Raw genomic sequence first — 26,597 nt, 5'->3', positions numbered from 1 at the left:
GCTCTTAACGGGTCTGTTTAATCGTTGTGGTCTGCAATTAGGGGACTTGATCACTTAACAACGCTCCTCAAGAATTCTGTTTCCTCCAGGGGTTATGAGTCGAACATGAACTGGGAGACGGGCGAAGGCCATCCTTTCGAATACTTTGTTTATGGAGCTGCCTGTTCCGAGGTTGAGATAGACTGTCTGACAGGTGCTCATAAGGTCAGTACCAATTGGGAAGGTCTTCAAGTTGAACTCTAGATACATCTATTTTCCACATATTCCATCTGTCTGAGCACCAGAGAGGCACCCTGTGATCGGCCTAAGGATAATTTGTCTGTTTTACCAAGGAAAATAGAAGCTCAGCAATCGCCTCGGTGTTTTATGTGGAAAACAACTGGCAGCCTCTCTTCTTTATTTCCCCTGCTCTTTCAAATGGAATCAGGAAAAAAAATCACTTCAAGGAAGAAACACAGCCTACAGGGGGCTTCAAGGAAGAAACACAGCCTACAGGGGGCTTTGATGTAGAAACACAGCCTACAGGGGGCTTCCTCTTGCATGAAATGCCATCATATGGCATTCTTGAAGGATTTCATAAGCATCCACAATCTGCTAACAAGCACCAAGGGCCAGCCCAGGGGAGCTAGTGGGCAGCTTTTGATATCTTTGGTCCAGCTAGGTCCTGCTTTTTAGATAGTTTAAGAGCATCTTTATGCTTTTAAGGAATGCTATGAGGAGATGTGCACACAGATTCTCACACACACACACACACACACACACACACACACACACACACACACACATGCTCCTGCTTCAAGGACTCAGAGTTTCTCCTCTTGTAGCTGGGCCTTTGAGGGTAAATGAAGCCCCTTGCCACTATCAATAACAATAAATGATCATCGATGGATTAAATGGGACTGTGATACCCTCACAACTGTCATGTGATAATCTGCCCAAAACCTACCCAGAGGCAAGCTCTAGTTCTTGATATTTCCAAACATCCTTTGTGACTGCATCTTGGATTGTGATCAAATATAAATTTTCATTTAATATGTCTCCAGCCTGTATGTTTTTAAACTGTAGTCAGCCTAATCTTTGAAATTATATACACCCTTATTGAACCTACACCTTTATTGAATCTGCCCATTCAAGTATCTAGCTCGTCTGGATTCTGATTCAAACCAGATTACTTTTGGGGAAACTTGGACTGGGGCAAGACAATGAGCACTCTAAGCATGCTTTTCATGCTACGGTAGCTGTCCTGTGTTAGGGAGTTCAGTAGAAAGTTCTCTCATGCTAACTGATTCCTACATCCCCCCTCCCTCGAAGAAAATGTTGGTGAAGACTTAATCATTTGGGTTTCCTTGTGTCTTACATATGCCTTGGTCTTGTTAAGATCTAAGAACAGGGTAATAATTAGCCTTGGTATGAAATGTTAAGGTGTGCTCTTATAATTTATTGAACAATCTTTTTTTAATATAAATTTATTTATTTATTTATTTTTGGCTGTGTTGGGTCATAGTTGCTGTGCACGGGCTTCCTCTAGTTGCAGCGAGCGGGGACTACTCTTTCGTTGCAGCGAGCGGGGACTACTCTTTCATTGCAGTGCGCAGCCTTCTCATGGCAGAGGCTTCTCTTGTTGCGGAGCACGGGCTCTAGGTGCAAGGGCTTCAGTAGTTGTGGCATGCGGCCTCAGTAGTTGTGGCTCGTGGGCTTTAGAGCGCAGGCTCAGTAGTTATGGTGCACGGGCTTAGTTGCTCGGTGGCATGTGGGATCTTCCCGGACCAGGGCTCAAACCTGTGTCCTCTGCATTGGCAGGCGGATTCTTAACCACTGCGCCACCAGGGAAGCCCAACTGAACAATCTTAAGAGATGCATGAAACAGCCTTATCAGATGTCTTCATCAAAGCTAGATCTGAGGCTCAGGTTAGGTATCACCCCAAGGCAAAAGGCCGTAATGTGACATCCCACTAAGGGACCTCCCTGTGGCCTGTTTTTCAGAAATTCTCTTCATATTGATGGAATTGCTTTAACAGACATTTATTAGCTGATACCATTTCTAAGGGTCAGGAACCTGGGAGTGGCTTATTGGGGTGATTCTGGCTTGTGTTTCCTCATGAGGTTACCGCCAAGCTGTCGGCCAGGGTTGCAGTCATCTCAAGGCTCAATGGCAGCTGGAGAATCCGATTCCAAGCTGCATTGCGTGGTTGTTGGCAGGAAGCTTCAGTTTCTCACTGGCTGTTGGCCAGAGGTCTCCATTCCTCACCACATGGACCTCTCCATAGGATGTTTCAGTGTCCTCAGGATGTGAAAGCTGGTTCCCCATGAGGGATTGGTCCAAAGGAAGAGGAGAGAGAGAGAGTATGTGTGATTAAGATAGAACCCAAGACAGAAGCCACAGTCAACCTAATCTCGGAGTGATGAACTATTACTTCTGCCATATCCTACTGATCACACAAACCACCCCTGGTAGAGTGTGGGAGCGGGCTGCATGAGGACGTGAATACGGGGAGGTGGGGGTCATCGAGGGCCATCGTGGAGTCTGGTTGCCACAGCCTAAAACAGCGCTATCAAATGACAGTGCAGACAGCAGTAAGTCCACAGCCTTGAAAGCAAAAGCTTCACTAACACTGCAGAATTGAGAGCACCCCTGCTCACCTCCATTTGAGGCCACTGGTCTCCTAGAAGAGGCCACCAGCCTTGCTAACTGGTGTGGAAGAGAAATTTACATTTCACTGTGTCTTTAAATAAGAGGGGTGGGTGCCTGAAGTTTTGTTATAGTTAAACATTCTAGATCACTATCTAATTTACTTAAGAAAAATGCTAGATGAAAGTCCCAGATCAAATAAGGAAATTCTTGGGTTTCCTTTGTTCCATTAATAATTATAAGTAGAATCTGTCATGACAAAGACCATATGTCACATAAAAGAAGGTACAGACCTGCAGGGGAGCAAAGGTGTCACCACCAGCCTGGCTGGGCCTGCTGTCGTTCTCCTCATTTGTAGGTTATCAGAGAACTTTTGGTCACCAAAGTTGTAACGTTAGATTTAATCTCTGCTCTGCTCTAAAAATGAAAAATGTAAAATAGCAGATAACAGATTTTTTGCTGATGTACCCTGAGTTCTTGATTCAGTAACTATCACCCAGCCAGTTGGACTCTGAATGTGGGCTTGTGTGGTAGCCACAAAGTTTTGCAACAAGGATCAAGAGGGCCAGAGACATTTCCTGTTTTCTGTGGCATATGGTCTATTTGTTGTAGTGGATTAAACTGAATATGTTACATCACTCAGCTGGAATCAAAGTCAAGTAAATATTTTTCTCTCCTATTGTTTCCAAGAAAAATAAATCACTGATTAAGCTGGTTGAGTATTTATATAACTTTGAAAGTTATACATAATAAACTTTGTTGCTTCTTTCTCCTGAAATATAATGTGGCCCAAAGATAGGTTCTTTTCAATGCCATCCTGACAGGAACTGCTTCTCGACGTTGTCTCCCCAAGTTGTATTCATTAAACTAAACGTTTTTACTTTTTTTTAATTACTAGAACATCAGAACAGACATTGTCATGGATGTTGGCTGCAGTATAAATCCGGCCCTTGACATAGGCCAGGTATGTGGAACTGACTTTCCTGACTCCCTATTTGTAAAAGTCAGAACTTCTGGGGGATCTGCCAGGAACACATCCCGCTGGCTTATTCACCATCTTCTTATTCTATCCCTTTATTCAGAATCTTTTGTTCAGGACAGCCACGGAACTCAAATCTCTTAGTGCTTAAAAAAGGGAAGGGAACAAAGGTGTTTCAGGTAGCTTTTGAAAAAACATACAGTCTGTGACTGGGGAGCTTGAATGAGCAGGACTAAGCCTAGAGGTGAAAAGTGAGCCCCATACCTGTGGGCTGGAAGTAGAATGCAGTGCTTAGTGCTGAATCTTGGGGAGATGATGGGCTCTGGCTTCAGGGAGTTTAATGTTGGGTTGAGATAGCAAACGTCAAATAGTTACAGCAGCAACTGTTGATGGGTAGCTTATTTTGCCCACAGACATTTTAAAATTTAAATTTGAAATAATTAACAAGATTGAAAAATCACAAGCTGTTTTACATGAATTTTCAAATGGCTAGCATCTCTTGGAAACACAGAAAATTTGCCAACACCGGAGCTCCGTTTCCACGAGGAAAAGTTGATTGGCTGCTTCTTTAGAGAGTCACATGCTCTCTGGAAGCTTCACTCACTTTCTTTACCCGCCTCAGCCCCAGTGGGCCATTCGGCTCCCTACTCGCAATGGAGCGTATAGTCTTAGGGACTCTCCAATTAGGACATTGACTGGAGAATGGGAAGAATGTATGGGTTGGAGAAGTCAAAGCAGGCTTCCGGGAGGAAGTGGTGTGGACCAGGTAGTCAAAGAATGAGCAGGAAGAGGTGTTCCGGGTGGGAGGAGAGTGGAGGAAATCAACCTAAAGAAAGAGCTAAGATCCTGCACACCTTGTGTTCATGGTTGGCAGTGAGGAGAGGCTGGTGGCCGCGCTCACCTATGTCCCAGGAGCAGGACGTGAGGCTGGAGGTAGGGAGCAAAAGAGGGCCGGGTTGGTGGAAGCCTCCAAAGACAGGCACCTCACTTAGCGGGTGGAGGGGACTTGGCCCGGGGAGCAGTCTGGAGTGTTAGGAAGCTTCCTCTAACATCGTGGTAGAGAAGAACATCTCTGCTAATAGATAGAAGTGAGGATGGAGATGGGTGGAGAAAATATGGCCACAGGAAGGAAAGAAAGGAAGAAGAGACTCAGAAATCAGAAGTCTGTGTGGAAAGGTAATTTTGTCCACGTGCTGACATCTAAGAACCGGAGCATTTTAAAGCTGTAAAGGAAGCTAAGCAAGCACACGGTTCAAACTCTTCCTGTTACAGGCGAGGAAACTGAGTCCAGAGGTGTGAGGCCAGCAGGCTCGTGAGTGAGGAGTGGCATGAGCTGCTAAGGTTCCGGAGCCCCGAGAGCCTTTCCTGGGGTGCTGGGGTCTGTGGCCAACCAGGCAGAGAGCGTTTCATCTGCCCTGTAGGCAGAAGAAGTCAGGTCATTTGGGCTACGGGCTCTCTGAGGGTTCTTCCAGAGCTGCAATTTTAATGCCAGGCTGAGATTCGAATGCAAGTCCTTTGAGTGAACTTAGCGCTAAGATGTTCAGACATGCTTCGAGGTGAACTTGTAAGTAAACATTTGGAGACATACTCCAAGACATGCTGAAAACCCCCTTCAACTGCATTTTTTTTTAACATCTTTATTGGAGTATAATTGCTTTACAATGGTGTGTTAGTTTCTGCTTCATAACAAAGTGAATCAGTTATACATATACATATGTTCCCATATCTCTTCCCTCTTGCATCTCCCTCCCTCCCGCCCTCCCTATCCCACACCTCTAGGTGGTCACAAAGCACAGAGCTGATCTCCCTGTGCTATGCGGCTGCTTCCCACTAGCTATCTATTTTACGTTTGGTAGTGTATATATGTCCATGCCACTCTCTCTCTTTGTCACATCTTACCCTTCCCCCTCCCCATATCCTCAAGTCCATTCTCTAGTAGGTCTGTGTCTTTATTCCCCTCTTGCCACTAGGTTCTTCATGACCTTTTTTTTTTTTTTCTTAGCTTCCGTATATATGTGTTAGCATACTGTATTTGTTTTTCTCTTTCTGACTTACTTCACTCTGTATGACAGACTCTAACTCCATCCACCTCACTACAAATAACTCCATTTCATTTCTTTTTATGGCTGAGTAATATTCCATTGTATATATGTGCCACATCTTCTTTATCCATTCATCCGATGATGGACACTTAGGTTGCTTCCATGTCCTGGCTATTGTAAATAGAGCTGCAATGAACATTTTGGTACATGACTCTTTTTGAATTATGGTTTTCTCAGGGTATATGCCCAGTAGTGGGATTGCTGGGTCGTATGGTAGTTCTATTTTTAGTTTTTTAAGGAACCTCCATACTGTTGTCCATAGTGGCTGTATCAATTTACATTCCCACCAACAGTGCAAGAGGGTTCCCTTTTCTCCACACCCTCTCCAGCATTTATTGTTTCTAGATTTTTTGATGATGGCCATTCTGACCGGTGTGAGATGATACCTCATTGTAGTTTTGATTTGCATTTCTCTAATGATTAATGACGTTGAGCATTCTTTCATGTGTCTGTTGGCCATCTGTATATCTTCTTTGGAGAAATGTCTATTTAGGTCTTCTGCCCATTTTTGGATTGGGTTGTTTGTTTTTTTGTTATTGAGCTGCATGAGCTGCTTGTAAATCTTGGAGATTAATCCTTTGTCAGTTGCTTCATTTGCAAATATTTTCTCCCATTCTGAGGGTTGTCTTTTGGTCTTGTTTATGGTTTCCTTTGCTGTGCAAAAGCTTTTAAGTTTCATTAGGTCCCATTTGTTTATTTGTGTTTTTATTTCCATTTCTCTAGGAGCTGGGTCAAAAAGGATCTTGCTGTGATTTATGTCATATAGTTTCTGCCCATTTTTGGATTGGGTTGTTTGTTTTTTTGTTACTGAGCTGCATAAGCTGCTTGTAAATCCAACTGCATTTTTAAAATTCAGACTACCAGCAAGAAGGTGAAATGTTACTGTTGACTGTCTTTTCTCATATATGGAATTTTTTTTTTTTTTTTTGCCTCAGATTGAAGGTGCATTTATTCAAGGCATGGGACTTTATACAATAGAGGAACTGAATTATTCTCCTCAGGGGGTCCTGTACACTCGGGGCCCAAACCAATATAAGATCCCTGCCATCTGTGACATCCCCACGGAGTTGCACGTTTCTTTGTTGCCTCCGTCTCAAAACTCAAATACCCTGTATTCGTCTAAGGTAAGCTGTGCTCTATGAATAAATGCATGTTTACGTGATATCTGTGCCAGGAGGGAGGGGCTACATTCATCTCTTGGTTGTTTGGGGGTTTTGACAGTATTGTAGGGGAAAAAAGCCCTGTTAAACATTTTTTTTTTTTTGGCGACCATGTGGCTTACAGGATCTCAGTTCCCCAACCAGTGATTGAACCTGTGCCCCCCGCAGTGGAACACGGAGTACTAAACACTGGACCACCAGGGAATTCCCAAAACATTTTAATTTTAAAGTAATTTAACAACATTATACAATTTTAAAAAAATACTCCAAATCGTGGAGACCAACACAAACTACTATTTTTTTTTTTTTAAAGAAATTCGCGGTCTTTTATTTATTTATTTATTTATTTATGACTGTGTTGAGTCTTCGTTTCTGTGCGAGGGCTTTCTCTAGTTGCGGCAAGTGGGGACCACTCTTCATCGCGGTGCGCGGGCCTCTCACCATCGCGGCCTCTCTTATTGTGGAGCACAGGCTCCAGACGCGCAGGCTCAGTAATTGTGGCTCACGGGCCCAGTTGCTCCGTGGCGTGTGGGATCTTCCCAGACCAGGGCTCGAACCCGTGTCCCCTGCATTGGCAGGCAGATTCTCAACCACTGCGCCACCAGGGAAGCCCCACAAACTACTATTACCATCAGGTTGTCTGATTTTTCATCTTCGTGCCAGCAATCATCTTCATGACTATATCTGCTTTCTCCATTTGGGATCATTTCCTTAGGCTGGAATCCTAAGAATGGGAATACTGGGTTAAAATAGTGACTTAGCTTTTTAAAGGAAAAAGTTGTACATGTAATATTTAATATTTTATGTACCCGTACATGCACATATGTACCTATAGATGCACATATACATAATACACATACATATGTATATATATACAGAGAGAGAAAGAGAGAGTCATAATCTAGTTGACTTGTTTCCCTTCCAGGGTCTGGGAGAGTCTGGGGTATTCCTGGGGTGTTCGGTGTTTTTCGCCATCCAGGACGCGGTAAGTGCAGCACGACAGGAGAGAGGACTGTTTGGACCTTTGAAGCTCAATAGTCCACTGACCCCAGAGAAGATTAGAATGGCCTGTGAAGACAAGTTCACAAAAATGGTAGGTTCTGCTCATACAAGTCTGAATTTTTTTTTCCCCTGTCCTTGTGGTTAAGTTTCATTGACCCACCATGGTGGTTTTCCACGGAAGAAAAGATGACAGGAATCCTGAAGACATTTGAGCAGGAGAGCAGCCTGCCTGCAGTGGGGCTCAGTTCTACACCACTAAAAAAGAAAGGTTCATTCTTCATTTCTTCATTCAGCAATTGCATATTCCTCCTTAGTTTTGTTCCCTTCCCAGGACACATTAGTCAGGGATAAAGTTCAGGAACTGTGCCCTGAACCCAAGAATCCCAGGCCAAGAATCTGGGCCACCTCCACAATCTAACTTCCTCGGAAGGAAGTTTAGAGGACAAACTAAACTTCCTTCCAAACCACTGGGAGTATGTGCCATTCCTGATCTGAACCTCAAAGTAGGACAGGCCCTTTCCCAACCCCCAGCAGCAGGAATCCCTCCTGCAGACCACGCCCCCTCCCGCCACGCCCCACCTCCGGCTGAGCAAACGACTCAGCTCTCCTTGGGCGTTTCCAGTGGGATTTTTCATTGTGGGAGGAGGTCACGCCATTCACAGTGACCCCTCTGACTGTAAACAAGTTACTTCTTATACTGAGGGGAGAGCCCCCTCCTATACCTCCTCTCATGATGGCTCTTCACGTTACCCCTTATAGCTCTTCCTAAACCCCACGAATCGCCGCTTCACTCTGGAGAAGCACAGAGGCTGATTCCACCTTTCCTTTGTCCCTCTTCAAGCATGAGATGACTCTCATAGCTGTCCTGCCCCGCCCGACCCTTGGTCTTCTCCTGGATTCCTCCACGTTTCTCATACTGTCGTGGCCAGACCTCTCATTGTCCTGGTCACCCTCTGGGTGGTTTTTATCCTATTTTATAGTCTGCTATTTGTCACACGTCACAAACATTTTCCAAGTTGCAAACATCCAAACTTGTCCTTTTATTCCAGATTCCAAGAGATGAACCTGGATCCTATGTTCCTTGGAGTGTACCCATATGAATCAAATACAAACCTCTGGCGAAGATGGGGTGGCTCTTCCAACAAAGCAATCTATCCAGTCTCAATGCTCTAGGATGATGGGTCTGAAAGACAAATTTTCATAGTTCAGAAATCATTTCACAGAGTATTGCTTTTATAGGATGCTGATTTTAAATGTTCCATTTGGAATTTGGTAGATATGCTTAAGCAATTTAGAAATCATATTTTAAATGGCATAAATGCTAACTGGTTTCCTCTAGAATGGTATTCTTTATTATTCTGTCCCTTAAATCCATCCAGCTGAATGGAATGGAAGATGATGGTTTGTATGTGATTCATAGTTGGCTTGTATCCACCAACAGAAATTATACTGTCTAGTGAAAGGCAATTTTCTAAATAATTTTATTAGTATGAACTGTAAAGTTGTCATTTTCTCATTTGTCCCCATCTGCTATCACCCTCTTTTTCTTGTCAGAATGGATCTAGGCGCTATGTCTGAAGAGTCTGTAGGACCAAAGGAAAAAACCAGATAAATTGAACTTAATCAAAACTAGAAACTTTTGGGCTTCAAAAGAGACTATGAGAAATTGAAAAGACAAACCACAGAAAAGGAGAAAATATTGAAAATATTTGCAAATCATATGTATGATAAAGATCTAGTGTGCAGAATATATTTTAAAACTCTTACAACTCAACAATAAAAAGCTTATGCCAGTAACATCTATAGTTATTACCTAACTACCTAACACTAAACTTGATACCTTGTAAATTAATTAGCTGGAATAACAAGATAGGTTTTAAAGAGCTCACCTGTTCTTTATGTGGTAATATATTAGGTGTTACTGGCATAAGCTTTTATTATTAGAGTGCTTTTATTACAATATAGAAGTGAATCATTTATTTTTATCTTAGGACCCTTAATTCTTAGGTTACTGAGCATCCCAAAGAGTATTTGTTTATATGGGTTATATTGATAATTTACTGTATTAGAAATTGAAATTGAGAATTTAAAAAATTAAATCCATTGTATGTTAAAACAGGGTTTGCCTTAGCACTATTGAAATTTTGAGCTAGATAATGCTTTGTTGTGGGGTGTCGTCCTGTGTGTTATAGGATATATAGCAGCACCCTTGGCCTCTACTCACTAGATGCCAGTAGCACCTTCTTCCCTCCACATTACGACAACCAAAACTGTCTCCAGCCATGGCCAGAAGTCCCCTGGGGGACGAAATCACCCCTGATTGGGAACCCCAGTGTTTAACATAAGTCATTTTTTTTTTAATGAAAAATAACTATTTTCCACAACAAAAAATATTGAGAGAAAAATATCTCCTTAATAGAAGACAGCTGATTCTCATATCTATTCTGTCTTCAGTCATTTGTTTTGAAGAAACAATATGAAGAAGATCCAGCCGCTTGCAGATATATAGTTGGAAAAAGATGTATTTTTAAAGCCTTCAGATAATTTGGTATATTCTTTGATACTGTACCAAAAGTCTGCATGTGCTAGTTTCTGAAATTAGTTAAAATGGAATTCTAAATCATATCAATGAACTTGTAATAAATACTATGTTAAATTAATACCCATTGATCTGTCATGCATACTGAGTAGATCTTTTTACCTGTACCTGACTTTATAATATTATACATTGGTCATTTGGAAAGTATTGGTTCACATTTCTTTAGACAGTGTCAAAAACTCACTTTTGTTAGTACCACCACCAGTCTTACCAGAAAAGTCTTTTAAGTGTTGAGAAGTTGTCAAGTTCACAATAGAAGGTAGAAGTTTTCCAAAAATCCTGATATTTTCAGCTTGATGGCTTGAATTTTATCATTGGCAACAAATAACTCCAGAGTTATTTTCCTTGAAGTGACAGGCTCACTTTGTTCATTTTTGAAAGAATGACTGTGTCAGTTGTACATTCAAATAACGATGGTGTTCAATGAAAAAAGTGTTTCAAATAAAGATGGTGTTCTATGAAAAAAATGACTTACCGCCAAGTCACAAGTGCTTTTCCTTAACACAGCCATATTTCGGTATGTAAAAGTGCTTAATGCATACTTTCCACTTATTCAGAATATTAAAAAGAAGGACCAAGGTTTAAGAACACTATTAATTTTTACTCTTTCATCAAGGATGTTCTGAAAGCAGATTTTTAACTGCAAATGGCAGTGAATAATTGAATGACTTCTAATTCAGTTTGGTACCACTGCCTTGATTCATGCTCAGAAACCAGCAGTTTTACCCACTTTTGCTTTTATACATCCATAGCAAATGTCACACAATGTGAAGGGCAGGTAGTGTCTTAGTATTCTTATAAAAGCAGTTTTGACCTCTTGGGCCTCCTGAAGGAGGGGATAGGGGAGAAACCCAAAGGCCTGCAGACCACATTTAGAGAACCGCTGTTCAAATGAGCGCAGTGTATTAGTGTGGTGAAATTTTAAATTAAAAAGCCTGGTTTCTTTTAAAATAAAAAGACAATTACATTTTTAACTCAAACTATTTAAAAGAGACAAGAAGAAATACACAATAAGAATATAAAGAACTAAAGAGAAAAAAACGGGAAAAAACCATGAATCTCATATTCACATTGATTGAAGTGAGAAGAATTTATTGCCCACCACCACTGCTTTATAAAATGTTCTTGCATATTCCAGTGTGAGGTTAGAGGAGTGAAAATATATTGGTTTACTAGCATTGCCTGTTAGGGAGGGTCAGTGCTTATAGAGGCAACTCTGGCTGGTTGTTGTAGAAAAGATTTCACGGAACTTGATGTGCTGAGTAAAAAGAGGTCAGGAAACCTTTCTAAGGGTGGAATCCAGGAGAAGAATTTATAAAACTGTTTGCTTTGTTGAAGGTTAAGCTTCCTCTACCCCTCTCTCTACTCCTAGCAGATATTTTACTAAGGTAGTAACTCCTGAATTAATTTTTTAAATGCACATTCTTATTTTATAAAGATGCAGATAGATCCTTGGATATTTTTTTTTTAATTTTTATTTATTATTTATTTATTATGTTTATTTTTGGCTGTGTTGGGTCTTCGTTTCTGTGCGAGGGCTTTCTCCAGTTGCGGCGAGTGTGAGCCACTCTTCATCGCGGTGCGTGGGCCTCTCACTATCGCGGCCTCTCTTGTTGCGGAGCAGAGGCTCCAGATGCTCAGGCTCAGTAGTTGTGGCTCACGGGCCCAGTTGCTCCGCGGCATGTGGGATCCTCCCAGACCAGGGCTCGAACCCGTGTCCCCTGCATTGGCAGGCAGATTCTCAACCACTGCGCCACCAGGGAAGCCCGATCCTTGGATATTTTTGATGAGAGATTACATCCACTCACAGTAAGTGTCAGTTTTATTGAAGTGGTATTTTTCTCTTATACAGTTGTTTATTTCATGCTGATTTGCTTTGAAATTAATTACTAGAAGAAAATTACTTCCTCCAGCTCGAAGTCAAAGTCATCTTCCTTTAAGTCTTCTTCCCCACGCCATGTTGTGTCTAGTCATTTTCCCGAAGGCGTGTTGTATAAGGGGTTGATGGATATGAACCGAGTTGCACTTTGTATGAATAGTGAGCAGGTAAGTAAACATACCCAAGTAACAGAAAATGTATCTTTTTAAAGGATGATTTTCCATAGCATCAAACAATATAAATATTTGTAAATAAACCTAATATGATAAGGCCTCTAAGAAGAAAATTAGAAAACTGTTTAAATTTTAAACGAATTAAAATGACAAAGTTTTAAAATTCACTTCTTCGGGTGCTCTGTAGCCACACGTGGCTGGCGACTGCTGTACAGGACAGCACATCCTTAGAGCCTTATGGTTACAGGACACTGGAAATGTGTTTTCAAAGTTGATTACAGAAAAGTATGACATATGGTGATCAGCAAGACTTTTGGGCCTAAAAATATTGGGTTGGCCAAAAAGTTTGTTTGGTTAGTGAATATATTGTTCAATAAAATGCTTGGTGAAAATGAAAACTGTGTCTTTTATTTTTACTTAAAACCAAATGAACTTTTTGGCCAACCCAATAGTTTACATTTGGTTAGAATTCTGTGGGGAGGAACGTGGAAATACATAAATTTTCTGCGGTTGTGCCTGTATTTTTCTTTAATGAATGGTGGTGAGTACTGGATCACTGTGGTATTTTAGGATCCCATTGTTTATATTTAAAAGACTACAAGACATGTCACCCAACCAAAATTATTTTAAGGGGCACGTGGGCCCAAGTGTGAAGACTGCTATCTTAAGGGTACTTTTAAGTATTTTTCCTCCATGGATACTTAAATTGCATTTTTTCTCCTTTCAGTGAGAAAAGATTCCAGAGGAATACTTCGAGCATGATCCTGAACACAAATTCATTTACAGATTTGTTCATACTCTTTGTAGTGCCGCACAGCTCACTGCTGAATGTGCAGTTGTAACTTTGGTAAGATATTTTTTCTTTCATAAAGCATCTGTAGAAATTTCTGTCTTGTACACATGGTATGGTCCTGTTTTTCCCAATGAAAGTAGGTTCCTGAAATGATCATTAGAACTTTATTAAGAGAAACCTATCAAAAGAAAGTAAAGTATGCACATTTGAGCTTTAATAATCATTATGATTTAAAATGTTGCCATTGCTTTTCTCATCACAAAACAATTGCTATTAAAGGCAGCAGGAGAGATTTCTGGTTTCTCCTTCCACACCTGAGGGGACACATGCACGCACAGTGCACACACGCACACACAGACGACGCATGTTGTGGTGGTAGGGCGGGGCAATAACTGAACGCTCTGGTCCACAGGCAGAAACAGGTGCCGGGTAGTTTGAAGCTGAGTCCCAGACTGTACTGCCTAGGCAGTTCTGATGTGTGTCCTGATTGAGAACTACTGCCCTCAGTTCTCTGTTCCTTGGATAATGGATAATGGTGTTAACCATCCCTGCTGTCCTCTTATTGCCTGCATGTGAAGTTGCCCAGGACTAGGGTGCCAGTAGGACTTCAGAAGGCTTCACTCTAGTTAGCCTGCTAAGTAAGCTACAGCTGTGTAAAGACCTTTTTGTCATCCATTCCTAATTCCTATGGTAAGATTTTATCATTTGAATAATAAATCATATTCAAGTGAGAGGTAGCTGGGATTGTTTTACTCCTCCCTATAGCAAACCTGTAGGGGGGAAAGTCAGCTGCGTGGTCTGCGGGGAAGGAATACTTAGGCCCCTCACTGCCGGCGCCTGTCAAGGCAGAATTGAGGACAGGAGGCTTGTCCTTTTGAAAAGAGACCCCTCAGCGGGTACTGGATCAGACACAGGCCTTTTCTTGGAGCTACAGGCCACTTGGAGTGCTTAGCACATGCTTGAGAGAGGCAGGAATGGTGCTTGCATACGGAGAGCTAGGAAATGCAGGAAGGAGAGTATTTGGGTTGGAAGAGGGGCATTTCTTTGTAGACAAGTTAAGCTTGATGTACCTGCGAGACAGCAGAATGGCAGTGTCTAGTAATCATTTGAATATATGGGATTGGAGCATGAATCTGAGCTAGAGGGAGGGAATTAAGTGTAGCTGTTCAAATGCAGAGAAAGTATGTAAAATAAAAAGTGGTTAGAAGATAGATCTGTAGGGACTGTCAGCACTTAAGGGACAGACCCCCAGAGGAGTGGCTACAGTGGTAGGAAACCCAGCAGAGAACCCTAAGAGACACCAGGAGAGGTTCAAGAAGGAGAGTATGGTCCAAACGCTAAATGCTACCAAGAAGTTGCTCATGTCATAAATACCATGTCACTGAATACCTACTCTGTGTCACTTTTCTACATGTGGGGGGTGGAGGAGAGAACAAGTTGGATAAATAAAGTTCTTGCCTTTATGGAGCAAGTGTGGAAGACGTAAATTTTTTTTTTTTTTTTTATCGGAGTACAGTTGATTTACAGTGTTGTGTTAGTTTCAGGTGTATAGCAAAGTATAAGTGTTTTTTTTTAATGAGTGTTTTTTAAAAGATGACTATTTCAAGTAGTGGTAAAAACCATGAAGAGAAAGCAAGGTAAAGGGATAAAGTGATTAGAGGGGCTTACTAGAAAGCTCAGGAAGAGCCTCTTTAAAGAGGTAATGTTTGAACCCAGGACCTGGCTGAACTGAGGAAGATCAGGTACGCTGGCATTACGGGCAGAGGGGACAAGTGCAAGGCTCTGAGACAGGAACTTGTTCTGTGTGTTCAAGGAAAAGCAAGGTGGCCATTGTGATCCGAGCGGGGAATGAGGGAAAGAGCATAGGTGATGAGGTCACGGAAGGACAAGGCCGTACCGCACAGGGCCTCGTAACTTGCAGGCCACGGGAAGAAGGTATTTGTTTGATGGGAAACCTCTGGCAGATCTGGAGCAGGCGCATAAAGTACTCTTAATTTAAGAGGCTCTCCTGGCTGCTTTGGGGAGAACAGACTGTAGTCTTTTGGGAGGCAGAGAAGTTAGGCAGTGGCAGCGATACAAGTCAGAAGTGACAGACAGAAAAGCGGTCAGGGTACCAGTGAAGGTAGGGATAACAAGAAGTTCTGACAGATTGGAGCAGGATACACTCAAGTGCAGGTGTTTGGTCTCAGCGACTGGCCGTGTGGCAGTGCTCTTTCATTTATGAGGGAAGGCCTGGGGAGTGGAGCTCTGGGACGAAGAGCTCTGGGTGGTTTGTGTGAAGGCACCGGTGACCACGGCAAGAGTAGTCTCTGTAGAGTGGTAGCAGCAGGAGGCTGACAGAAGTGGGTTAAGGAGAGGATGGGAGATGAGGAGCTGGCCTCAGCCCTGAGGACGCCGTCGAGGGGCAGTGGGGGACAGGCTGGGGACATGGAAGCATTCACACTGGAGGAAGCCTCTGACAGAGAGGGAGAAGTTGTTCCAAAAGAGACTAACTGTGGGCACAGTGCTCTGCAGAAGTGAGGTGGGATCAACTTCATTCACAGGAGAGTTAGCTTCAGTGAAAAGAAAGAAATCTCGCTTCCTCCGAGACAGGAGGGCAAGTGGGGTAAATGAATAGCGGCACGTGTACCAAGTTTGCCAGTACAAAGGTGAGAGGAAGTTGAGAGATTGCCAGTGTCGTTTCAGTGCCTCTGATTAGTCCCATAAAGTAGAGAGTTGAACCTTGCGGGGAGAGTCGTTCTTAGGGTACTAGAGAGTGCTGAGTTCTTTGGGGAATGGGAGCCGAATTTCACTAAGAACATATAATCTCAATACCCGTGTTTGAAAACACAGTAGAGTTTGGAGGGCATGGGCGAATCTGAGCTGTCAATCTGATAACCCTTCAGAGAGTAAACAGACTCTTTAAAACTGGACATTTTTCTTTTTGTCAAATGGCATATACACTCTTCTACAGAGGTAACAACAAATCACAGCTTACCTCTCTAATCTTTGCTCAGCTGTTAACTCCATCCAGTTCTTTGTAGGGTAGACATTTGATACATGTAAAAGAAACCATGAAATCATCTCACAAACCGGCAGGTTTAGAGGAGCCCCAGGGATACAGACACAGGCAGGTCTTCCCACCTTAAAACCAAAAGAATTGACTAAGCTGCAGATTATGTAAGACAGAAACGAATAATGAAATGATAATGGAGATGTGAAAAATTGGGGATATGAAAAGGACTACCCTTTGTATGCATGTGTGTTCCTGAAAAAGGCACCAAAATATGGGAATACTTGACAGCTGTAAAGCCCCTTTGTACTGCCTGTCCTGCTGTGCCACGCAGCAGCCACTGGGAGGCTCTCTTGACCACCAGTTTTTATCTTCAAGTTCATGCCGCAAAAGGACTGGTGACTCTGAAGAGAAGGTAAAGATGTGCTCAGTCTTACCAGAATTTTACACACTCAAGCGTTATGTAAAATCGCCACGCAACCACCACCAGTCTTGTAGTTAACATTGCACGTGATAGGCACTCAAGCATTTACTGAACAGTTGAAGTCGACACTGGGCTGTATGTGCTGCCCTTGACAAGTGGGAAGGTAATAATACAATGCGTGTCTTTAGAATGCCCTTTGCTGAGATGTCCTTTCATTCCTGTGACCAAAATTGGGTTGGAAATTCACACGGGCAGAGTAGAAATATCAGACTAACAGAAATATCTGACTTACAACTGTGACCTGGCCTCTGGCCTTGGCTTGGCTGAGCAAAGTCTTTGTAGAACCTAGGAATAAAAGGGGTGTCAAAAAGAGATGAAATCTGTCATTCCTAACAATTCTTATCCCAGCACTTAAACTGAACTAAAATCAAAGATCAGTGCTCTACTTTTGCAGGTTTACTTAGAAAGGCTTTTAACTTATGCTGAGATCGACATTTGCCCCACTAACTGGAAAAGAATTGTTTTGGGAGCCATTCTTCTTGCCTCCAAGTTTTGGGACGATCAGGCTGTATGGAATGTGGACGACTGCCAGATCCTCAAGGACATTACAGTTGAGGACATGTGAGTTTGTAAGGTTACCGTGAACTTTCTAACCATTTTCCAATACCTCATTTGCTCTCATAAAGTTTACATTTTTAAGAAATGTTACATTTTAAGAAAGGTTACCTTGTGCAGAGAGCTGAAATAGACATCAAATTACAGACTTCTTTCTATCTAGCTGTAGTATAACAATTTGTATTTCCCCTCATTAATTGGTAGGTCTTGATGTGTTATTGTTGTAATATTCTGCTTGATAAATTGAAATTATTTTTCTGGTGGTTTTTGCCAATCATTTTACAAGCTCACTACCAGAACAACATGGTACAGTCAGTAACTTGACAGCTTTCTTAAAGCTGTCTACCAGGTCCAGTCCATTTTTAAGGGGCACATGCCTGGTCTTTGAAGCAAGTGGCCACTGTTAAGGTCTTAGGGCCTCTAGACTACTGACAGGTTATAATTTCAACCTGAGTCACACATTGTGTATTTGCTTTTGCTGGTCTTTTTCTCCTTTTTATCTGAGGTTCTGTTGTTACAGAAACTATGAGGTACAGGTAGCCACATATAAAGGTTTCAGATCCCTGTGTTCCTGTCTCCTCCCCTAAAGTCTGCTGAGTTAGGAAACACCTACCTCTCAGGTAGTCCGGGAAGCATCCCTGGGGCCTCACCCAGGGCACTCAGCAAACACAGCGGCACTTTGTGGGGCCTTGAGTTAACTAGGCAGGTTCTCCTCACAGATGGCACGCTCACATTGGCATGAAACGCCAGGCTTCCAGTCTGGCTCTGGTGAAGGGCCCCAAGGGTGGGAAGCAGGATGAGCCAGAGAGGTAATTCCAGCAGACTCTCGAAGTGCCCGCTTGACAGTGAACCTGTCTTTGTGGGTGGCATTCAGGAAAATGGGAAAGGACACCTCCTGATTATATTGGACAGCAGAGGCCGATCAAGATGGCAGGCAGGGACAAGAGTTTGTTTTTGTTACCTTTGCCCCTTACTCTAGATAATTCACAACTACCAAAGTGCATATTTACAGCTGAAGCGAGGAAAGTTGTGACTAAGAGAAGGGACCAGTGACTGTCAGTAGCTGTCAAAGTGGCTTTTGGTGAAAATGCCCACTTTGGTGATCATGTAAACCAGGTGGTCATGGTGATATTGCTGGTAGCAATCTTAGCAAACAGTGTAACAGCAGATAAGGAATTTGAAATGAATAGAAGTACTTTTGGAAGTTGCAGAAACTAAAGTGACGTTGACCAACACTATCATCAGTCTTTAAACTGGTCCCTTGAAGGAAGGAAAATTTGTAATCGTGAACACCATCCCTGCCATGATGGCAGCTGAAATTTTCTCAGAATCTGCAACTGAGCTGACTGGGGCTCTGGTTCCAGGTACAACATCCGAGAACATGCAGGGAAACGTGTGGGTGTTCATAGACATTGAGCCCAGGAGCATTGGCGGCACTGTCCAGCTATGAAGAAACTAATTCTAAACAACGCTTTTCTGTGTAGAACGGAGAATCACCAGGAGTTATGTTTATAATAGGCTGCTTTTGTTTAGGATCTTTGGGAGTTGGAAAGCATTACAACAAAGTGTTTAATACACATTTGTTTCATCCCTCTGCTGTTGACTACTATTTGTAATGGTCTCATTTTGAGTCTGAATTGAAAAATTGCTGTCTATCAGCTTTTCCTTAAAACTTTCTAACATCTCTGTGTCTTGTTAAATATATATTTCCCTTCAAAAGAGTAAGTTAAACTGAGCAGCTGCTGTTCAGACAGTTTGCTGCGCCTGTAAGTGGTAGGCTCTTCAGCCACCTAGCCATTTAAAAACAGCAAAAAACACAGAAGATGCATATTCTGTAGGCATAATGCTTTTCTTCAGTGATTAAAGCTCTATTAATAGACATGTTAATCCTATGAAGTACTGTATTTCCACACAATTAAAATGTATTAGTGGAGAAAATATAAAAGGGATAGTGAAGTGCATTTATTCCTGTAGTAAATTAAGTCCTGATTAGCTGATTATCAAAACATTATCTGGTTTACATTTCTATAGACTTCTGGCCGTATGAACAGGAAATGAATTTTGGAAGTAGGTTCAGTTAGGTTTAAAGTTCAACAAATGAGAAACCTCATTTCTGCTCATACTCTGCTCTCCATACAGGAGAACATGGAGCATTTGTTGATTTATCCAGTGGATAAAATATTAACACTTTAAAACCAGGAAACCAAATGTATTGTAAAATAAGCCACTTGCATGTTTGTTTGGGTATTTATCATTTTTATATAATCAACTCTCTAAAGTGATTGCTGTGGAAAGTGGTAAGATTTACTCTAAGTTTATATTTATTTACTTAAACATTTGGCAAGCAAATGGCTGGATGTGGTCATATAGCAGAAGCCTGCTCCCAGCACTCTACTTTCCCACTTCATTGAATTCGCCCTCTGTGGGCGTGTGCAGTCTGTCCTGGCAAGGGGCGGTAGGTCTGAACATTCTGGGCTGCTCTCCTAACACCGGGGGAAACAACTGCTCTATCAGAGGTCGTATCGTAAAGTGAGTTTAGTCTAGCTGAGACATAATCTTACTGCCTTCCTAAGCTTAAAAAGTGCATCCTGTCCTGTCATGGTGACGACAACTCACCCTAGTAAGGTTTTAAGGTGAACAGAAACTTGCATTATGCCCTTTGACACAGCCCCATGCACGGGGTGGGGGTGGGGGATTCCCTTTCCCATCGAATGTAGCTTATTTATTTATTTACTTGAGATGAATCCTTGTTGCCTCAAGAGTTTTCCCCCCTCAGAGATAATAGCAGTGGCTCTCGATGGATCCATTTTGTTGCCGTGGTGATGTGCCCACTCCTTTTGTTGGCTCGTCTCTACTTCAGTAAGCCCCTTCGTGTCATCAGCCCGGTGAAAATGTCTGCAAGTTCTTCAGAGCTAATAAACAGCATACATCATTCCTTTCATCTGATCACTATAGCGGGGCCTTGTGAGTGAGTGTGGAGCATGAATCGTACAGCTGCACTAATGGAACTCTGAAGAATGAGCCCCTGAGTCAGCAGCATGAGTGCATAAGAGGGCCATAACCTCTTCCCCCTTGTCCCAGACTCAAAGTGCTGGGACGCAGAAAGGACCACAAATAGCTGTACCTTGTTTGAACATTAGGGTATTAATCCAGCTGGGTAGCCATTATTTGTTTCAAAACAGTATTTAGAGCCATCCTAGTAGCTCAGAATGGTATTTTTGAAGATAGCCCAGTTGACTAAAATTGTCCTGTGTTGGTTTTGTCTTCTCCTCCTCCCCCAGGAATGAGATGGAAAGGCACTTCCTGGAGCTACTTCAGTTTAATATTGATGTTCCTGTCAGTGTGTATGCCAAATACTACTTTGACCTTCGCTCCTTAGCACATGACAACAACCTGAATGTTCTATTCACTCCTCTTAGCAAAGAAAGAGCACAGAACTTAGAGGTAAGGCTGTGAAATCACTAACTGGGGTTTTCTGTCAGCCACCGAAGCCACATCTGTAGCTAAATTATATTAAGCAGTGATTAGGAAAATGGAAAGCTGTTAACAGTTTGAAGAGCTTATTGACCCGTTGGCATCATATTTCCTGTGTCTTTTATGGTTTATACAGGGATCCCACATTATAAAAAAAAAAATTGTCTCTTCTGTAACCATAATTCAGAATACTTTAAATCATATTTAATCTGTTCTTAATGGTTTTCCATTTGAACCTCTACACTTACATATAACCATACATGAATAATTTCTTAAAATTGTATCCCTAATCATATGTACCTACATAATCTACATACCACTCTTAACTGTCTTTTTTTTTTTTAAATAATTGATGTTTTGGACTATTTCTACTGTCTTGATATTTTTAATAAATAAAGAAATGTATTTATTTATTTATGGCTGCATTGGGTCTTCGCTGCTGCACGCGGGCTTTCTGTAGCTGCGGCGGGCGGGGGCTGCTCTTCATTGCGGTGCGCAGGCTTCTCATTGCAGTGGCTGCCCTTGTTGCAGAGCACGGGCTCTAGAGCGCAGGGTCAGTAGTTGTGGCGCACGGGCTTAGTTGCTCCTCGGCATGTGGGATCTTCCCGGACCAGGGCTCAAACCCGTGTCCCCTGCATTGGCAGGCGGATTCTTAACCACTGCGCCACCAGGGAATTCCCTCTTAACTGTTTTTTACTCAGCTTGCAGTTCGTGTGTGTGTGTGTGTGTGTGTGTGTGTGTGTGTGTGTGTGTGTGTGTATGTGTATCACAGTTCAGTCCCCTGAGTTTATTAGACAAAGCATCCGTGGCTAACCTGAGAGACCTATACTTGGAAGGTATAATGTGGATTCAGATACTGGATGTAGAAAGTACATGAGTTTTTAATATAAATGGTAACGTACATGGAACAAAGTAATACTTATGGCTTATGATTTTTTTGTGGGTATACAGCAAAATTCACAACTGAAATGAACACATTTAAAATTGATACTTTCTGTGGTACCTTGGTGGTACTTTAGAATAAGATGTTTTTCTACCATAATTTATGTGCAAGTGAAATAGCACCTTTCAGCGCTTGTCATTAGACCTCTCCTACCTTCAGCACATACCTACCTGATTAAAATTTTCTTAGAGTATGTAATAACTAATGAAAACTGAATAGAAGTTGAATAGCTGAGTAAACACTGATTTTGCCCAAGTGTATGTCCATTACGTTTAAGGATCACGTGTGTAGGTAACAGATGATATTGCTATTAGGAGCCTATCATTAGGAACCCAATTATTAAGTAACTCTAAGTTATTACGGCAAGTTACCCCTTGCCCCAGCAATCTAATCATAGCCCTTAAAGGTTATTACCTTAGGGAATTGTCAGTTAGTGTAGATATCAGCTATCCAAAGTAGCAGTAACTATGAACTATCTAAACGAATGTAGATGTGTGGCTTATCAATGATGCTTTTTTTGTTTTTTTAAGGTCCGAACATTTTTTTTTTCCCCCTAATTATACCTATGTTCTACCTGATTGACTTTCCTAGGCCATTTCCAGATTGTGTGACGACGAATACAAAGACATGTGTAGAGCTGCTATGAGAAGGTCTTTCAGCGCTGATCATTTCATTGGTATTCGGCGCTCCAATGCCATCCTCTTCTAAGGGAGAAGTGAGGGGTTGTAACATCATAAACCCCTCGAAACAAGAACTGGAGAAATATCACCTCTCCTGCTCAGAAACCAGCAAAGTTAGTATTTTCACCTTAAAGAAAGACATTGAATTCAAGAGACTCATGGACAAGCGAAGATTATGCTCATAGGAAAGAACGGGACCTCGTCAATGTAACACGCTCTTCTGTCCTTTTTATTGTAAACAGAGTTACAAAAACCACTCCAAAGCTAAAAGCTCCCAATCCACGCACAGATATCTGCTCCCAATCCACGCACAGATACCTGATAGCTGTGAACTATGTGAGGTTTTTTAATTAATAGCTTAAATTTTTAGACTTTAAAGACACTAACTATATAACTTCTATGTTTTTCTTGCCTCACTGTCCCATAATGCTGCATATTCCTTTAGAATCAGTGCAGTATTACCATCAAAAAATGGGACTCCAAAAAAAAAAAAGAAAAAAACAAAAAAAAACAAAAAAACAAAAAAAAGAAAGAAAAAACAAAAAAAAAACAAAAAAAAAAAACAAAAAAAAAACATGGGACTCCTAACAACTCATAAAGCCAAACTTCGGAACAGACTGTTGTAGCATCGTTAGGTTTTGCAGGGTTCTTCCTCCCTACTATATCATTGAAGCTGCTAGTCATTATTGGCAATCAATTTAAACCAAAAAGCTGCTGAATAACACATGTCATCCAAATTCTTTGCAGGCAGTACTTATTAGCATATTAGCATGTTTGCGATCATAAACAGAGAAAGAAAAAAAAAACAAAAAAAAAACATGGGACTCCTAACAACTCATAAAGCTAAACTTCGGAACAGACTGTTGTAGCATCGTTAGGTTTTGCAGGGTTCTTCCTCCCTACTATATCATTAAAGCTGCTAGTCATTATTGGCAATCAATTTAAACCAAAAAGCTGCTGAATAACACATGTCATCCAAATTCTTTGCAGGCAGTACTTATTAGCATATTAGCATGTTTGCGATCATAAACAGAGAAAGAAAAAAAAAACAAAAAAAAACCAAAAAAAAACATGGGACTCCTCTAACAACTCATAAAGCCAAACTTCGGAACAGACTGTTGTAGCATCGTTAGGTTTTGCAGGGTTCTTCCTCCCTACTATATCATTGAAGCTGCTAGTCATTATTGGCAATCAATTTAAACCAAAAAGCTGCTGAATAACATATGTCATCCAAATTCTTTGCAGGCAGTACTTATTAGCATATTAGCATGTTTGCGATCATAAACAGAGAAAGTAGGTTATTTCCTTCTATTGGGTCCGTGCTGCATTTCTTGTTAACTATAATGGTGCTTCTGATTTTGTGATGATTTTCCTCTTTGTTATATACTTGTATTAAAGGATATTTTCATAATTCCAGCCAACATGGTGGTCCAGTAATTAACAAGCCGGTGATGAAATAGAAGGTGTCCGAAAAGTCTTACAACAATTTTAAGCTTTAATATAGTGTGCTTAGATACTCCAGAACACTGTCGCAGAAGTATAAATGCTAGACTGGCAAAACATCACTTGAAACTTTAATCGAATTTCTTCTAAACTCATTTACTTTTGTACATTTTAAACATTAAGCTTTTATTTTTTTATTTTTTATTTTTTTAAATTAATTAATTTATTTAATGGCGTGTTGGGTCGTTTCTGTGTGAGGGCTTTCTCTAGTTGTGGCAAGCGGGGGCCACTCTTCATCGCGGTGCGCAGGCCTCTCACTGTCGCAGGCTCTCTTGTTGGGGACACAGGTTCGAGCCCTGGCTTGGGAAGGCCCGTGAGCCACAATTACTGAGCCTGCGCGTCTGGAGCCTGTGCTCCTCAACAAGAGAGGCCGCGATAATGAGAGGCCCGCGCACCGCGATGAAGAGTGGCCCCCACTTGCCACAACTAGAGAAAGCCCTCGCACAGAAACGAAGACCCAACACAGCCATAAATAAATAAATACATAAATTTTAAAAAATAAAAAATAAAACAATAAACGCTTAACGTTTAAAATTTACAAAACTAAATGAGTTTAGAAGAAATTCGATTAAACTTTCAAATGATGTTTTGTAACTTTGTGGCATTTCTACTTCTACAAGTATCAAAGCTTAAAATTGCACTAAGACTTGAGGGGATACCTCCCCTCCTCTTTTTAAAATAGTCCTTTGCAAGGCTGGGCTGCTTACCTGCTTGATCACCTAAGTTTCTTTTTTCTAGATTTGGTAAAGGAATTATGAACAACAGTGTTAATTCACATGTAATAAATTGAAAGGAACTGCACCCTAATAGTAGGGACAGGAGAGTAAGTGATACGAAACAGCTTTTCTATCCTGTGTGTTAACCTGGCTGTAGGTGTCTCACTTCAAGTTCTATTTAAGAGGAAACATAAACCTTAGGAACCCTTACCTCAGGCTTTAAAAGGCAGGGAGGTCCAGTAATCAGTCTTTTTGGAGATTGGTAACGATGTCACCTAAACTTGAAATATTAAAAAAAAAAAAAAAAAAAGTGTTCTCAACTATGTGAAATCTTTCTCCTCCTACCTTCTCAAATGTAATCCTAGGAATTTTGCCTGCAAACAAAGCATTTCTGGGCCAGAAGTACTTTCTCTCTTTATAGCAAGGCTTCACATTATACTGAGTGCTGCAGGTTCCATCATTTTTAAGGGACAGAGACATAAATGATAAATTATGGTATATAAAATACTACAATCTACCACCTCAAAAAATATTGTTTATGGAGTTTGGAGCTTGGAAATTCAAGTACTGATTGCAGTTTTATTTTGAAAAGAATGCTACAACTTATGTGGTTTTTCTTCCTCATGTTTATATTAAAAGAAAAGCTAATAAACTCTGTTTTAATTAAAATATATGGCTACTGTGTTTGTAACACTTCTCACTATTCACATAACATTACAACTCTGCCTAACTCAAATGTTTTCAGTCAGCTCTGATAGTCGGGCCTTAAAGCATTTTCAAACTAACCATTCATAAGTTGTTTTGACCCCTGCCTTTAGTTAAGATGTAGACATTTATTTCTTCAGCTTACGCTCTTTTCAACCTGAAGATAATCTAGTACACTTAAAATCACTGGCTACAGTGCTCAGTGGCATAATGCATTAGATGGCATTTTTGAATTGTTTGTTAGGGTGCCAAGATGGAAATGCACATTGAAAGATAAAAGTAGGTAAATACACAGAGAAAGGAATTACAGGAATACTGTAGAATCAGAACTTGTTGTTTGAGGGTTTCAAGCAATTGAACAGGAAAGAAAATGGAAGAACAGGAAGCAGTAGAATTGTGGTTGCTGTTAAGAGGGTGACTTTTAAACAAGCCACGTAATTTGACTTTAACATGCTATTTCACTTAACATTCAGTTGGAAATATACCAGATCTCTAAAGTTTCTTTTAGACCCTAGCCACTGCACTTGAGCAATATTCCATCAGTCCTGATAGTATTGCCGTAGTATTTCATCCACCTTAGTTACCTTCCTGAGGTCACATCTTTAACTTTGTTCTTGTTAAGTTGCTGATGAGGAGAAATGATCTGATTTAGTACAGAAGGGAAAAAAAATCTATCACAAGTCACTGTTTATATCAATAGTTTGCACCGCGTAGTAATATGCCAGTTACTAAGCAGAAATGCTGACATATCTCGAGTGGTCGAAGGTTTAAAAAAAAAAAATTGGGGGTAGGAACATTGGGCATGACTGTAGCTTCAAGAACAAGTTGGTAGAATAAGGGGAATCGCTAAAAATTGCTTTTCCCCTTCAGCTTTAATTCTAGAGGCAATACAGCCATTTTAATAAATGGGAAATTGAGGCAACTTAAGGTAAAAATTTAAACATCACAAAGTAGGTTCTCCAACAAATATGGGGCATGGAAACTAGTTATTAAGAGGGTGGCAACTATGGCATTTTTTTCCAGATTTTTATACCGAGGAAGGGTTTGTTCCCTAAAGTAGTAAGACTATAAAAGAATATCTGACTACCTGAACTCAAATTTTACTTTTTCGCTTTTTAAAAAAAATTATTTTTCTCTATTGGAATACTGACATCTGTGCAATTTTAACTCTGGTATACCGTGAACTGAACTTTATTCTTTACAAGGAAAAGACAAAAGTTTGAAATGTA

General features: G+C 41.1%; 2 protein-coding genes and 1 long non-coding RNA gene across 4 annotated transcripts in view; 2 read left to right on the top strand and 1 right to left on the bottom strand.

The window, feature by feature from the left end:
• Nucleotides 1–11,752, top strand: part of LOC309631168 (aldehyde oxidase 1) — a 111,423-nt gene extending 99,671 nt beyond the window's left edge. For both annotated transcript variants that reach the window (XM_082397281.1, XM_082397285.1), the window contains 5 exons: nucleotides 90–204; nucleotides 3,528–3,593; nucleotides 6,646–6,834; nucleotides 7,796–7,963; nucleotides 8,922–11,752. In XM_082397281.1, coding sequence (XP_082253407.1) covers nucleotides 90–204; nucleotides 3,528–3,593; nucleotides 6,646–6,834; nucleotides 7,796–7,963; nucleotides 8,922–8,972 — 589 coding nt within the window. In that variant the 3' untranslated portion in view covers nucleotides 8,973–11,752. The remainder of the gene's footprint in view (nucleotides 1–89; nucleotides 205–3,527; nucleotides 3,594–6,645; nucleotides 6,835–7,795; nucleotides 7,964–8,921) is intronic.
• Nucleotides 7,167–7,786, bottom strand: LOC309631281. The gene is made up of 2 exons (XR_014246175.1): nucleotides 7,700–7,786; nucleotides 7,167–7,594 (listed from the first exon to the last, which is right to left on the bottom strand). It is a non-coding gene; the product is annotated as an uncharacterized lncRNA (long non-coding RNA).
• On the top strand, nucleotides 10,919–25,322 carry LOC309630910 (cyclin-Y-like protein 1; the record flags this gene model as incomplete). The annotated part of the gene is made up of 5 exons (XM_082396761.1): nucleotides 10,919–10,988; nucleotides 13,255–13,370; nucleotides 17,187–17,353; nucleotides 20,629–20,791; nucleotides 22,356–25,322. The coding sequence occupies 5 exons, from the start codon at nucleotides 10,919–10,921 to the stop codon at nucleotides 22,470–22,472; spliced, it is 633 nt and encodes a 210-aa protein (XP_082252887.1). The 3' UTR covers nucleotides 22,473–25,322.
• Between the last annotated feature and the right edge of the window lie 1,275 nt (nucleotides 25,323–26,597).

This window comes from Balaenoptera borealis (assembly GCF_965194805.1).
Source record: "Balaenoptera borealis genome assembly, chromosome: 6".
Classification (NCBI taxonomy): domain Eukaryota; kingdom Metazoa; phylum Chordata; class Mammalia; order Artiodactyla; family Balaenopteridae; genus Balaenoptera; species Balaenoptera borealis.
The sequence above is the reverse complement of the archived record's forward strand: the minus strand, read 5'-3'. Positions and strand labels throughout refer to the sequence as shown.